Here is a 14,827-nt window from a genome sequence, read left to right as displayed (position 1 = left end):
TATATGACTCTATGACTGTGTCCCAACATATATGATTCAGGTACCGCGACACTCAATTCCCTCAATACTGCAAAGATCTGCAATCTCTCTCTTTTTGAGTTATATGCTGTTTCTGTATTCTCCAATGCTCAGCAGACTTTTTCACATTTTCCCTCATTATTATCTACCGCCAATGTTTTGACTGCATACTTAGCCTGTTTATATTCCTTTCCTGACTCTTTTTCTCCTCTTTGCAGCTTACCTTCCTAGTTGCCTGTAGATCTATATCATCAGCTAGTTTCGCACCCTTCCATTTCGTTGTTCCATCCACGTCGTTGATATGGATTGTAAATAACTAAGGGCTAAACTATAATTCCTGATACACAACATGGATCACATCTTGCCAATGGGAAAAGTGACAAATTTCTTCCCACCATTTGCCTCCTATTCACCAACCAATCTTTACCCGTGCTTCTGTATTAGCCCTTATACCACACTTACTCATTTTGTGTAGTAACATTTGATGTAGGACCTTGTTAGATGCCTTTGGAAATCTAGGTACAATAAACCACTGGATACCCTTTATTGAAGTTGGTTGTTACTTCCTAAAAGAACAAATAATTAGATAGACATGATTTTGCTTTCACAAAGCCATGTTGACCCCAAAAGCATTCAGAAGTTCCAAGTGCTCTGAAATAACCAACTTGATAATAAACCCCTGCTTATTCTTTATGACAGATGTTAAGCTTTTGGCCTGTAGTATTCTGCTTTCGGTTTCCTTCCTTTCACAAATAGAACAGTCATATTCATTTTGTTTTCCAACCTGATTGGACCTTGCCAGAATCTAGGAAATTTGGGAAAATTGAAACAATCTACCTACTATGTTAGGCCTTTTTGCAGATACAACATTGCTCAGAATCAAGTGAATAATAAACAGAAGTAGTATTTCATGTTTTTTTTGTTTGTGGGTTGGATCGTGCTGAAATTGATTGCAATACAACAGGTGAAATCAGTAAACTGATAAGTACCGACAATGTTATTAAATATGCATTGTTACAACACACTTGGGATAATTCGCTGATGCTCAAATCTCACTGCTTCCCGGATCAGCACAAAAGATAATGATTTAATCAAAACACACAGAGTCCTCCTTCTGATTGACTGTTGGAATCAAGTTAACAGAAACACTGAGCACTGAGCAGGACTACAATTTGTTACTCTAATCTCAAGTAAATAGCTTTGGACTATCAATATATGGTGCTACTGGTTAAAACTCTAATCATCTTTTAAAACCCTACACATACATACAAAACAAAACTTTGGACGGAAAAAAAGACTAGTTCACAGTTCTATTAAGTTTTGTTTGGCCAATGTCTTCTCACTTTTGATCTCCCTTCTCTGGAATCTTGCACTTATTCACAAGAGGCACAGGGTGATTAGTATACCAATTACAAAGTCTCTCAGTCACTGGTTAAAGATGAGAGCTTATAGCAACTGGGTGGAAAAAAAATTGGCTTTCTTTAAGTATTGGGCATTTTTGCTACAGGGGAGACATGACCTGCCCTTATAGCAATTCAAAGAATCCTCCCTGCCTTGTTCACACCGACAAGCTGTTCAGCTGTCCAGAGAGTTGTCATCTAGCTGATGACTGTTCATAATTGCACAAACCAATCACAGTGCTAGCCAAATCACAGTCTGCACTTTATGTATACCACCCCAATGGTATGGCATTACAAACATGGACAGCACACATTGGCCTTGCCAGTGACACATAAATCTAAAGAATATGTTAAAAGAACATCATGTCTGTTTTGGTGGTTTTGACAGAGGAGATGAATATTCAGTACAATATTAGGTGAATCACGACCCATTATGGACTAAGTTTGGTTGAACAGGCAAAAGCTCCATTTTTGAACATGGCATTTTATCTGTAGGCTCAAGGTTATGTATTAAAGACCAGGATCAGCCTTGCAGTTGAAGTTATCAATTGAATCTCTCAATTAAAGTGTAATAAAACTGACCACCCCAGGAAATTCCGCATCAGAAATGTTTCACCTTCTGCAGTGATTAACAAGCTAATTGTTATATGTAGCAATTAAAATTAATTTATCTTCAGATGAACTTGTGAGATTGCAATTTTCCAGCTTTGATGCAACTGGTTTTGCTTTGATTTGAAATATATTTATGGTTGCATTATCAGTGATAACACAGTAATTGTACAATATTTAATAGGTTTTGTTGATAATCCAAATATTCCCTGTTGGTTATCAATTGAGTGAAAGATTGGCCTTTCTAAGAGAGATTAAATCTGAGATAAAACAGTCATGAGTTAAATATTATTTATTTCATATATTGTGTTGGAGGCCTCGTGACAATGGAAAGGTTTGATTACAGTCAGTATAAATGTGGCTGCTCAGACACAACACTTCAGATTCTGATGAGTCTCTGAACCAACCCAACTGGCACCATGAAGTGGCTACTAGTCGCCCTCGCTTGTATCCAGCTCTCGGAATGTGTGATCAGGTCAGAAGTCGTCAAACGACAAGAGAGAGAACGGATAATCTGACAGTGAGGAAGAATAAAACATGACAAAATTTATAACTTTTGTTCTTTTCTTGGCAGAATGCCTTTGATTAAGGGCAAATCTGCCCGTGATGTTCTCCTGGAGAAAGGGCTGCTGGAAGAATTCCTGATGAAACATCCATATGATCTCTGCTCAAAATATCAAGTGCCCTACTGCAGCCAATCTCTGGATACAACGGAACCAATGATTAACTACCTGGATGTAAGTCATTTTTTAAACAATGAAGAAAACCTACATTTTAAATTAAATCTGTTGCACCTTCTGACCTTTGAAGAGCTTGTTGTGAGACAACTTTAATATTTGAGAAGATAAAGTGTGTTTTTTCTAACAATATGCTGTAAGTCTTTAACCTGTTGTTATATGCAGTACAGGACTATTGGGGTTCAGATGTTTCAGAATGGGTGGTTGTTGGGTGTTCTATGTCACTTGAAGAAATGTTGACTGATAAGGGAAAGCTGACAGGCATCTGTAAAACAAACAAAGTCTTTTTAATGAGGTAGCAACATGAAGTTGATCAGGTTTTGAAGTGGTCTTGGTGTGTGAACTCCCCAAACTCATTTGATAAAGTGCTATACAGTTGCCTGGGTGAATGCTGTTCCAATGACACTCAAGGAGCTTAATAATATGCAGGTCAAAGCAGCCCATTTGATTGGCACTACAACCATAAACATTAAGTCCTTCCAGCACCAATGCAGAGTGCTGTGTACCATCTCATAGCACAGACCCACGAAGACTACCATCTAGAAGAATAAATGCTGTATATTCATGGAACCTCACCATTTGGAAGGTGTATGCTTCTCCAGGGATTGGTATTAGCACATTTTAATTAATGAAAGTGCTGGTAAGTTTAAAAACTTGCAGGTGAGAGAAAATGTGGAAGCATTATGAGCTGTGACAAAGTTAGTAGCTGACACCACAAAGACGGAGACAAATTACAGGGTGAGGAAAAAATGTAGCAGATGAAATTTAGCAGATGTAGCAGATGCAGAGAACAGTGAAGTGATACATTTTGAAAGGACACAGAGAGACAGTTACATAAAGGGTACAATTCAAAAGAGGAGTGTATATCTGCACAAATTGTTGAAATTGGCAGGGCAGGTTGGTTAATGAGGCATTTGGGAACATGATCGTCATAAACATTGATAAAGATCATGAAAGCAAGAAAGTAGTAATCCATCATTAAAAAAGCACTGATTCAGTACTGGGCCCAAGTCTAAGCATCACAATTCAGGAAGGATATGAAAGCAACAAAGAGAATACAGAAAAGATTTATGTGCACTGTTGTAGGAGCAAGCAACCTCACTAACATGGATAGATGGAAGAGTTTGGGCTTGTCCTGCTCAAAGAGAAGGAGAAAGTGAGGACTGCAGATGTTGGAGACCAGAGTCACCAAGTGTGACTCTGGAAAAGCGCAGCAGGTCAGGCAGCATCCGAAGAGCAAGAGTCAACATTTTGAGCTTAAAGTCTTCATCAGGAATGTTTTTCCAGCATCACACTTTTTGACTGCTTAAAGAGAAGACAAAGAATAGATTTAAAGGAGGCTTTCAAAATCATGAGACAGCAAGGCAAAGCAGACAGATAGGAAGCTTTCTATTGACCAATGGTCAAGAACCAGTGGACACTGAATTAAGACTTCTAGCAAAAAGAACAAATGGGGGCCTGAGGAAACATATTTCTTGCACAGTGTTTGGCAGGAGTTTACAGTGCATGGATTAACAGGGTGGATGAGATAAATTCAATTGCAGCTTTCAAAAGGAAGCAGGGTAATGATCTGAATAGGGAATGTATACAAGGTTACAAGAATAGGATGGGGGTGTAGGAGGAATGGGCTGCTCTTGCAGGGAGCCAGCAGGTCATGACTGGTCATGCTGTACCATTCTCTGATTGTGACTGCTGCTCAGGACACTGAATTCTATCAAACTGATGGAAGTTTCTGATTCAATGTGAGAACTTACTGATGATTTCTGTTGGACCTGCTGACTTGGTGTTTCCTCGCTATTGGTCAATATTTCTGGATACCCTTAATGAGCTTGGCTTGTGCTGTTGGCTGGCCTGTTAACAATGCTGGCATCTATGTTAGTAACACTAGATTGGAGTTACCATAGGAATTCAGAAGAGCAAATAATCATGTGATTTCAGAAGGTGCACACTTTCTGAAAGGTGCAGTTATAATGAACCCAATAGCATGTGTTGCTCAGCTATATTTCCAGTTGCTAAGTTGAGGTCTTCTCGTTCTTGCTGACAGTTGTCATACTATGGAGCAATCAGCATTGGGAATCCACCACAGAGTTTCACCGTCATCTTTGATACAGGCTCATCCAACCTCTGGGTCCCTTCAGTTTACTGCTCTGAACAGTCATGCAGTGAGTAAATGTTTTCATCCATTTAAACGTGTTTCCATTTGTGATTTTTTGTTTCTTTTAAAGTTCAGTCCTGTAATGAAGATTGAAAAAGAATAATATATTTCTACAATAGTTAAAGTTGAACATTGTGCTCTGATGATTGGATGAAACAGGGGAACTTTTCTTGGCTATCTTTCTTGGGAGAAATTTTTTACAGAGGTTCAATTTCTTAGTGGTTTAACAATGATGCTGTACTTTCCTCTGGAATTGAGATGAATCATGAGATGAATTTACAGAAAAATACTTAGCATTGGTATGAAGTAATTTCCAGCTTGCATTCCTTGGTTGGATGTTTTGTGGCACAGTATTGCTCAGATGTTACACCTTTCGGCCTTGGTTTTGACTTATTCAGGAATGTTGGCTCTACTTGGGACTGGTAACATGGCAACACAAGCTGTTTCTCAGCCTGAAAAGCCTCCCAGTATGCCTGAGGGCAACTGTAAAACAAAAGTACAATGACAGTGCATTCTTCACGGCACTGTGTGTTAGAGACACAGAGGAATCAAGTCATTATTGCCCTGTGTTCTAGAGACAGAGAGGAATATAGATCATTACTGCACAAAAGAGGATTGTACAATTTTCTGTATCCATGCTGGTCTCTGCAGAACAATCTAGAAGGGACATGCACCATTCTGTTACTGTAGCACGCTGCTTGGTTTGCTACCAAATGCCTAAACAATTTCCTTTCAAAATCAATGTCTATGATTATTTCCACCATACTCATTGGTAACAAGCACCAGGTCATTACTACTTGCTGTGCAAAAATAACTCTTTCCATTTGATAGAAATCTACAAGGTTGTTGAACTAAACTGTCACAGTGCAATAATCTTTTATACTTGCATCAAATTTTCCATGAAGGCCTCCCTGGGTCAGCAAGAGGTATTTCCCTTTGCAAATGTGCATATGGACACATATACACAACCACTTGTCCAACTCAAAACTTCCCCTCATACACGAAGACACAGTATCTTTCAGGATTTCTGAGTCTCCTCACATTTTCAGGATCTCCCTTCAAAGAAAAAGCAACCAGACAAACACATATCAGGGTAACAGAATGCTTGTAAAAACATAAGCATTTTTAAAATGTAACATAATAGATTATATTTAGCACAAATCTTTCTTCCTACATTAGACTAAATGTTCAAATATTTCTTATTAATTTCATTACATGTCTGGTCCATTACAGCGATGCATCACAGATTCAATCCCAGTGCATCTTCAACATATTATTCCAACAACCAGGGTGTATCTATCCAGTATGGTACCGGTGCCATGAATGGAATATTGGGATATGACACTGTCAGAGTAAGTCAATTGTAAACTTCATCAAATGATGTGACATTGATCATTTTAGTTTAATGACAAAAGCAAGTTCAGTAAAATAGATTGTCTCACATGCAATTCTAGCAGCAGAAAGAAAACCCCAGCTTTTAGCTGCAACAAACAGAGAGGGAGAGAAATATAGCAGCTTTCCCAAACCCAGCAGTTATGGAAAGCTAACCTAAAAAACTTGGTTCAACGGGAGCTTGATCCCACTCATTCAGGCTACTTCTATTGTTCCAACTGTAAAAACAACACCCCAAGGCCTCACAAGCTATTTATTGACTTGAAGCATACTGATTGGTACTTCTGTCTCAACTTCTCTTCATAAAAAGACAACCAGGACAAAATATGCCTCTTAAGGTCATATCCTCATCACAGTTTGCTGAGAGCCCTAGCAGTCCCCACTCCTGTCCACGCAGCCTGAAGAATCTTGTAAATGTTGAACAAATGCAGGCTTCTCATACATTCGAAGAGTATAAGTCTCCTCCTCGTTCTTTTTCTGAAATGTATCCATGCTCCAGGGTTGTGTGAAAAAATGTAATTGACCCTCTATCTCATTTGTTCTCAGCATTGTCTCGAAGAGGATTGAGAAACCTATTTGCCAAGTGTGAGCAATTTATGGGGAATGTATAATTCACAAGATAATGCTTTGCTGAATTCCTCAGGTATTCTCACTTGACCATATCTTTCTAGATTTCAAACATCAATATCCGCAATCAAGAATTTGGTCTCAGTACTAGTGAACCCGGTGGCTTCTTCTCCTACGTGAAGTTCGATGGAATTCTGGGCATGGGCTACCCATCTCTTGCAGCATCAGGAGCTACAACTGTGTTTGAGAACTTAATGTCTCAGCATCTGGTGGATGAGCCTCTCTTTTCTGTCTACCTGACCAGGTTAATACTCCTCACCTGTTTTTCTTACCGTGGCATATTTCGCTGAATGTTGGGACATCTGGTCGGCATGGACGGGTCGGACCGAAGGATCTGTTTCTATGCTGTACATCTCGATGACTCTATAATTGCATGTTTTTCTTTCATAAGAACATAGGGCAGATGTAGTACATTCAGACCCTTGACAGTTTCAAAGCAAAAGGTTAATCTTGTGTTGTGAAAGCTCTTGTCTCTGTGTCAGAACATCATGGACTCAAATTCAATGTAAAACTCAGTACATTGTGACAGCCAATACTTAAGTATGTTATTGTTTTCCATACCTGGAAGACTGCAACGACATTTGCTTTGGACATAGCACAGCAAATGTTCTCCACAGCATTCAATTTTTTTGTTGTTTGCTCATACTTTTCTTTTGACTGCTCCCTGTATGCATATCATTAAGCCTGGGTACGGTCACATAGAGAGAGAAAATGGGTGAACTAAGTCAGGTTGTTACAACAATGACTTTAGAAACTTTGGAAACAAAGCTTATCTTGCGCACTTAAAAACTCAAGTACCATTTCTGTATATCTTAAAAGGATAAAACATAACAATGAGACTAAAATATAGAAAATTCAGGTGGGGCTTGACAGGGGTAAAACTGTCATCTCTTTTCCAGAGGTTGTGCAGTTTAGAACATGTGAGTGGTTGACTGGGAAGATGGATATTAATGGCATGGGACTTGTTGATAGTGAGGCTGTTAACAAGCAATAATTCATGCTAATTTGCATTCCACCACTCCTTAATGAGAGTGTCATTTCCCCAAATGCTGTCAGAAAACCCAATGCGCTTTTCCTAAAATTGAGGAAGTCTCACTAGATTTCTTTTGTCCTTCTCCTAGATTTTTCACCAGGGCCCATGTTGTTCAGGGCTGTATGTGCTTCAGCCAGTAGTTTCTCAATGCAAACAAATAGTATTCAAGTGGATAGTATCTGTGGCTGTATTGCAATCAATTTATTTTCGAAGCTCATTTGGTATTCAGTGATTTAGGTACAATATCTAGTGGGTATTAATAAATCTCTAAATCAGAAATAGGTTGATGCTAATGATGTTATTTCTTTACCTCTCAGCATGTTTATGATTCCCCTCTGTTTTACAGAGAGAACGGTGCATCTGGAAGTGAAATTGTGTTTGGTGGAATTGACTCAGGTCACTACTCAGGTCAAATTCACTGGGTTCCCGTCACTCGTGAGGCCTATTGGCAAATCCTCATTGACCGGTAAGTGATTACCCCCATCCACAACTAGGATCGATACTTTGCACTGAAATCCTCGAGAGTGATTCTACCAAATGGTATTGAAATTTATAAACTAAAAGACAAAGAACAATAAATTAATTGGCTTGTTTTTAAGTTACAAAATCAACGTTTGTGGTGGATATAATAAATATCTCATCCAACTAAGGAACTCAAGTTGGTTTTTTTTGCTCAACTGGCCTAATTAGTCTGTTTTTGGCTAACTGTTCATTCATTTCTCTCCCTCAGGGTGACAATCAATGGGCAGGTTGTGGCCTGCAGTGGAGGTTGTCCAGCCATTGTTGACACTGGCACTTCTCTCCTTGTTGGCCCCAGCACACCCATCAACACCATTCAGCAGTACATTGGAGCAACTCCAAGTTACTATGGCCAGGTAGAGATGGCATTTACAATATTGATCATGGCATAGTACTACCAAGATGTGAGCATTACAAATTCATTCACCATGCAGCCTGTAGCTGATCATTTGAGTTTCGAAAAGTGAAAATAGTTCATTTGTAAAAATGACACAAAATCCTGCACATAATTTGCTCTGGAGAGATCCCTTCACCCTTTTGAGGGAGGTCGGAAAAGGGGGCGGACAGAACTACAGGCGTAGGATTACATTAAATTAATTTTAACAAATATGAGGCCACTGTCACTGCAGCAGAAATATTGGAAAATGCATCAGTATTTTTTAAAAAAATGAAAATGAAGGCTCTTTACATGCTTAAACTTATTTATTCAGACAAAGTATTGTGCTGAAATAGGGCACTGTCTTAGAAGAACAAGGTGTATAGAGAGAAAGCAGGTGTGGAATCCTGAAATTGCATGATAAGCCACGCTCATATTGAATGATGCTACAGGCTCGAAGGGCCGAATGGCCTTCTCCTGCACCTATTTTCTATGTTTCTATGCTTCTAAGAAAAAAGTGCTTAATCTATAACCCACATAACACCTTAAGATCAAGATAATTACAAATATTTAGAAATACTTTAGTGTTGTGATGCAAATTGGAAATTAATTACATCCTGGCAACCACTGCTGTATAAACATTTTCTATTAGCCTTCTGGTATATTCCAATTTCACCTATGTTTAGTCATTATTAATTTAAGTTACTGTGCCACAAATTCTAAATTGTATATTTCTACACCTACACAGTGATGAATACTGTCTCTGTTTCCTTGCAGTACACCATAAACTGTAACAATCTGTACAACATGCCCAATGTGGTCTTCACAATCAATGGAGTCGACTTCCCTCTTCCTCCACAAGCCTACACTTTGCAGGTATGTTTTTGGACAACTATACTGTGCTAGAATATACCTAAAATTTCAAAACATTTATGGAATATACTTTTGAGGATAAGTGTACAAGATTAATAATAGCTAAAGGTGATGATGAGATGAGCCAGTGTTAACTGTGCTTGTTTTCCTTACAGAGCACTTCCAACAACCAAAGAAGCTGCATGAGTGGATTTGGTGCGACTGGTGGAAGCCTCTGGATTCTGGGAGATGTTTTCATTGGGGAATATTATTCCATTTTCGACGTGGGGAACAACCGTGTGGGCTTGGCTAAGGCTGCTTAATTCCTTCGTTTACGTTCTCATTAAAAACACACCCTGATTGATATTTCTGGATTGACGTGCAGTGATCACATAGTACCCCAGCACTGCAGTTGTCACATGGCTGCACATTAAAGTCTTCATCTCTTGAATGACTCTGAATAAAGATATACCATTGGCAATAGCCTGTGGACTGTGCTCAGCAGTGCTCCACACTAACAACAAATAAATGTGATTAAATCCCTTGTCAAGGTGGGTTTTTATAGAAACAGATTAAGGACACTGGATCTGGATTGGAAATGAGAACATTGAGACAGTCTAACTATTCCCACACTTTGATTGTGTAGCACTTTTACTTGATTCTTTCTTGGTTCTGACATTCGCTGTGATAAACTCATGGAGCTGTGATACTCTCCAGAGACGTGCAGATTTCTGTTGAAGGTGGACATTGTCTGCAGTGAAATCTGAGTTGGTGTAAATGTGATCCTAACATCACACAGCTGCCTTTTCTATTCTCTGAAATCTTCTCATTATAATAGTTTCTGAAACTATATAATATAATAAAATCATGAAATGCAATTTTCCAATTTTCAGTCTTTTATTTCTTATATGTCTGTGTGAATGGAAGCCTGAATTTATTTCGCATTTAAATTGTTCCATAGAATTATTGATTTATTTCACTGTTTATCAAATGCAGGTAGAGATTTTTAGAACACATGAGTATTAGTTGTTAATTAATATTCTCATAAAGTTTGATAAGATCTGATGAAATCCGGTTTTTACTGTATTTGTGCCTCAAAATAATTTTACTATAAGTTCCAGTTGATTCATGATGTGGATATACTTTCCTATTCAAATTGAGTATTAATGAGCTCTGGTTAAGTTTGTCTAAAATGGCCATCGATTTCAGGTCAGCAGTGTCTTGTGCCCTGAACGAAGGTTAGCAACATAAATTTGCTGAGATCTAGATGTAGATTTCTTGTTTTTTCAATGTTAGTTTCAACTTGAGATTTCGTATTGAGAATCTGTGACCTCCCAAGATACAGGAGAAAAGTGGCAGATAGATCAGCCAATCGGATTGGAGAAATGATAGCAATGCAGTCCTGCAGCGAATTAACTTACACATATACAACTGACATTTAAATCAATACCAAGAACACAAAATACAAATCTGGATATGCTCATGCTGTTGAGGACGAATCATAAATATCAGAATGAAAATTTTAATAAGATTTTATTAAAAATCTGTCACTTTTCTTGTGCTTTTCTCTGGAAATAATACTCCATGCTTATAAAATATGGCTTTCAGTGCGAACGATGTCAGTTAACAAAAAGAAAAGAAATAGAAACAGGGCTAGGCTGTTCAGCCTCCCTTACTTGCACTCCCATTCACAACTGTGGCCTTAACAACTTGTTCCTGCCTGTTCAATCATAACCATCGCCTTGAATATATTCAATGATCCAGGTTCCATTGGTCTGTGAGGTGGAGAAATCCAAAGATAAATGAGTCTTCAAGTGAATAAATTCCTCTTCGTCTCCATTTTTATTGGAGATCACTTATTCTGAAACTGTGTCTCTTAGTTTTAGACTCCAAAACAAACATAAGCATCCTGTCATTCCCAGCTGTTTGTCAAGCCCCTTATAAGTAACAATGAAATCACCTCTCATTCTTCTATATTCAAACTCACAATGTTTCCTCTTAAGATAATCCTTCATACAGGAATAAATCTGGTGAGCCTTATTTTAACGCCCCCAATATGAACACATACCCCTATGGTGTTGTGCAATGAGGCAGACTTGATAAGAGAGATTAAGGTGAAGGAACCCCTAGGGGACAATAATCATAATATGATTGAATTTACACTACAATTTGAGAGGGAGAAGATAGAATCAGAGGCAATGGTATTACAGCTGAATAAAGGCGACTACAGAGGTGTGAGGGAAGAGCTGGATAGAATTGAGTGGGAGAGAAACATAGCAGGAAAGACAGTGGAACAGCAATGACAGGAGTATCTGGGAGTAATTCAGGAGACATGGCAGAGATTTATCCCAAGGAAAAAGATGCATGGTACAGGGAGGATGAGGCAACCATTGTTGTCTAGGGAAGTCAGGGATAGCATAAAAGAAAATGGAAACACATATACAGAGGAACCTCGATTATCCAGCATTCAATCATCCGAATATTGGATTATCTGGCAAGATAGCAAGGTCCTGATGCTGAGCTTAACTATGCTATCCGGCGTGCAATTATCCAGAATTTGATTAACCAAATGTAATACTCCCCGCCATGTCCTTTGGATAACCAAACTTCCTCTGTAATGTGGCAAAGGGCAGTGGGAAACCAGAGGATTGGAATATTTACAAAGACCAACAGAGGGCAACAAAAAAGAAAAGAGAGGAAGAAGATTAAATATGTGGTAGGCTAGTCAATAACATAAAGGAAGACTGTCAGAGCTTCTTTAGATATATGAAGGACATAAGAGAGACAAATGCGGACATTGGGCCGCTGGAAAATGGCACTGGAAAGAAAGTAGAGGGTGCAAGGACATGGCTGAGGAACTAAATAATTATTTCACATCAGTCTTCACAGTGGAAGACACAAGAAATAACCCAAAAATTCAAGAGAGTACGGGAGCAGAGCTGAGTATGGTGGCCATCACCAAGGAGAAGGTGCCAGAAAAACTGAATGGCCTGAAAGTGGATAAATCACCTGGATTACACCCAGGAATTCTAAGGGAGATAGCTGAAGAGATAGTGGAGGCTTTAGTGGTGATCTTGCAGGAATTTTTAGAATTAGGAAGTGTCCCAGAGGACTAGAAAATTGCTTATGTGACTCCCTTGTTAAAAAAGGAAGTAAGGCAAAAGACGGAATATTACAGACTGATTAGCCTAACCTCGGTCATGGATAAGATCCTGGAATCCATTGAGAAGGATGAGATTTTTGAATACTTAGAAGGGTCCAGTAAAATGGGGCAAAGTTAGTATGGTTTCATCATGGAGAGGTCATGCCTAATAAATCTATTAGAATTATTTGAGGAAGTAATGAGGAGGTTAGACCAAGGAGAGCCAATGGATGCTATCTAACGGACTTCAAGAAGGCCTTTGACAAGGTGCCACACAGCAAGCTACTGAGTATGATAAGGGCCCATGGTGTCAGAGGCAAGGTGCATGGATAGAAACCAGGCTGTCTGGCAAAAAGCAGAGAGTGAGGGTAAAAGGGTCCTTCTCAGGATGGCAGCCAGTGACACATGGTGTTCTGCAAGGCTCAGTGTTGGGACCACAACTTTTCACTTTATACATGAATGATCTGGATGAAGGAACTGATGGCATTTTGACTAAGTTTGCAGCCAATGCGAAAATAGGTAGAGAGACACATAGCATAGAGGACGTGGTGAGGCTGCAGGAGGATTTGGACAGGTTAGGAGAATGGATAAAAAAAGTGGAAGATGGAGTACAATGTGGGAAAGTGAGAGGTAGGAAGAATGGAGGCATGGACTATTTTCTAAATGGGAAGAAAATTCTGAAGTCTGAAATGCAAAGATACTTTCTTCATAGAACAGAAACAAAAGAGTTATGAAGTGATTCGCCTGGTCTGTGATTAGTCCAGCATAGCACACACTCAAAAAAGACAAAAAAAAATGTTGGGAAAAGAAATGGCTTTACATCAATAGCATTCAAAGCAATACAATTACTGATCAGGAACATACTGCAAAGATGCTAAACAGACAATTTTTCAGACTTTCACTTACATTTGTAGTAAAGGAAGATCGCATTTATCTGCTATTATCAAAGCATCATTGGAACTTACTTCTTATCCAATATAAAATGTAAGAAAGAAAAGCATAACAGGTCATTGTAACCTGGATATTCAGATGTGACATTTTACGCCTCATGGCACAAATGTTTCCTACCAACCTAGAGCTGTGTTATCTCCGAAGAAAAGCAAACATTGAAATGGGAATTTGGGTAATCATTGTAACACGTTTGGCCAGGTGGATCTCACTGAGCATGAGTTCCCTGATTGGGGCTGTTAATCTGGGCCAATCAGGGAACACTGGTTGACAGATATAAAAAAGTGTCTCAAAGAAAAAAATAAATAAATAAGTGTCTCAGAAATTCTCCTCACTCTAGGGACTGGCTCTGAGTTGGCTGGTCACAGTCCATGCACTGTGCGCATGCAAATAAAGGGAGGCTCGCTGATGGGATATCAGCCTCCATGGAGTTATTTCAGAACTCAAAAAAGTAAAAACTGGAAAAGTACACTTTAAGGCAGTCAGGAACTCATAATGATCATAACTTAGATTCCAGGGTTCCTACTTTATATGGGAAAAAATGAGGACTGCAGATGCTGGAGATCAGAGCTGAAAATGTGTTGCTGGAAAAGCGCAGCAGGTCATGCAGCATCCAAGGAGCAGGAGAGTCGATGTTTCGGGCATGAGCCTGAAGAAGGGGGCTCATGCCTGAAACGTCGATTCTCCTGTTCCTTGGATGCTGTCTGACCTGCTGCGCTTTTCCAGCAACCCATTTTCTGCTTTCTACTTTATATACAAAGTCATCTCCACCTTATCCATAAACATAATCAGCTCTCTCTCTCTCTCTCGGAACCAAAACAAATCAGTTTCCATCTCTTGCAGATATATCTGTCCATGAAAGTAACAGTAAGAGTAACCACCACACAGTCCTTCTGGAGATAAAGTCCCTTTTTCACATTGAGGATACACTGCATCTTATTGTGCGACACATCCATTGTGCTAACTGGGATAGATTGCAAACAGATCTAGCAACACTAAACAAGGTATTTGTGATAACA

General features: G+C 39.1%; 1 protein-coding gene across 1 annotated transcript; it reads left to right on the top strand.

The window, feature by feature from the left end:
* The first annotated feature begins 2,446 nt into the window (after positions 1 to 2,446).
* On the top strand, positions 2,447 to 10,041 carry LOC132828095 (pepsin A-like). The gene is made up of 9 exons (XM_060845005.1): positions 2,447 to 2,502; positions 2,602 to 2,764; positions 4,809 to 4,926; positions 6,153 to 6,271; positions 6,983 to 7,182; positions 8,318 to 8,437; positions 8,702 to 8,846; positions 9,644 to 9,742; positions 9,895 to 10,041. The coding sequence occupies exons 1-9, from the start codon at positions 2,447 to 2,449 to the stop codon at positions 10,039 to 10,041; spliced, it is 1,167 nt and encodes a 388-aa protein (XP_060700988.1).
* The last annotated feature ends 4,786 nt before the right edge of the window (positions 10,042 to 14,827 follow it).

This window comes from Hemiscyllium ocellatum, chromosome 26 (genome assembly GCF_020745735.1).
Source record: "Hemiscyllium ocellatum isolate sHemOce1 chromosome 26, sHemOce1.pat.X.cur, whole genome shotgun sequence".
In the NCBI taxonomy this organism is placed as follows: Eukaryota; Metazoa; Chordata; class Chondrichthyes; order Orectolobiformes; family Hemiscylliidae; genus Hemiscyllium; species Hemiscyllium ocellatum.
This window is presented reverse-complemented; position numbering and strand designations above follow the sequence as displayed.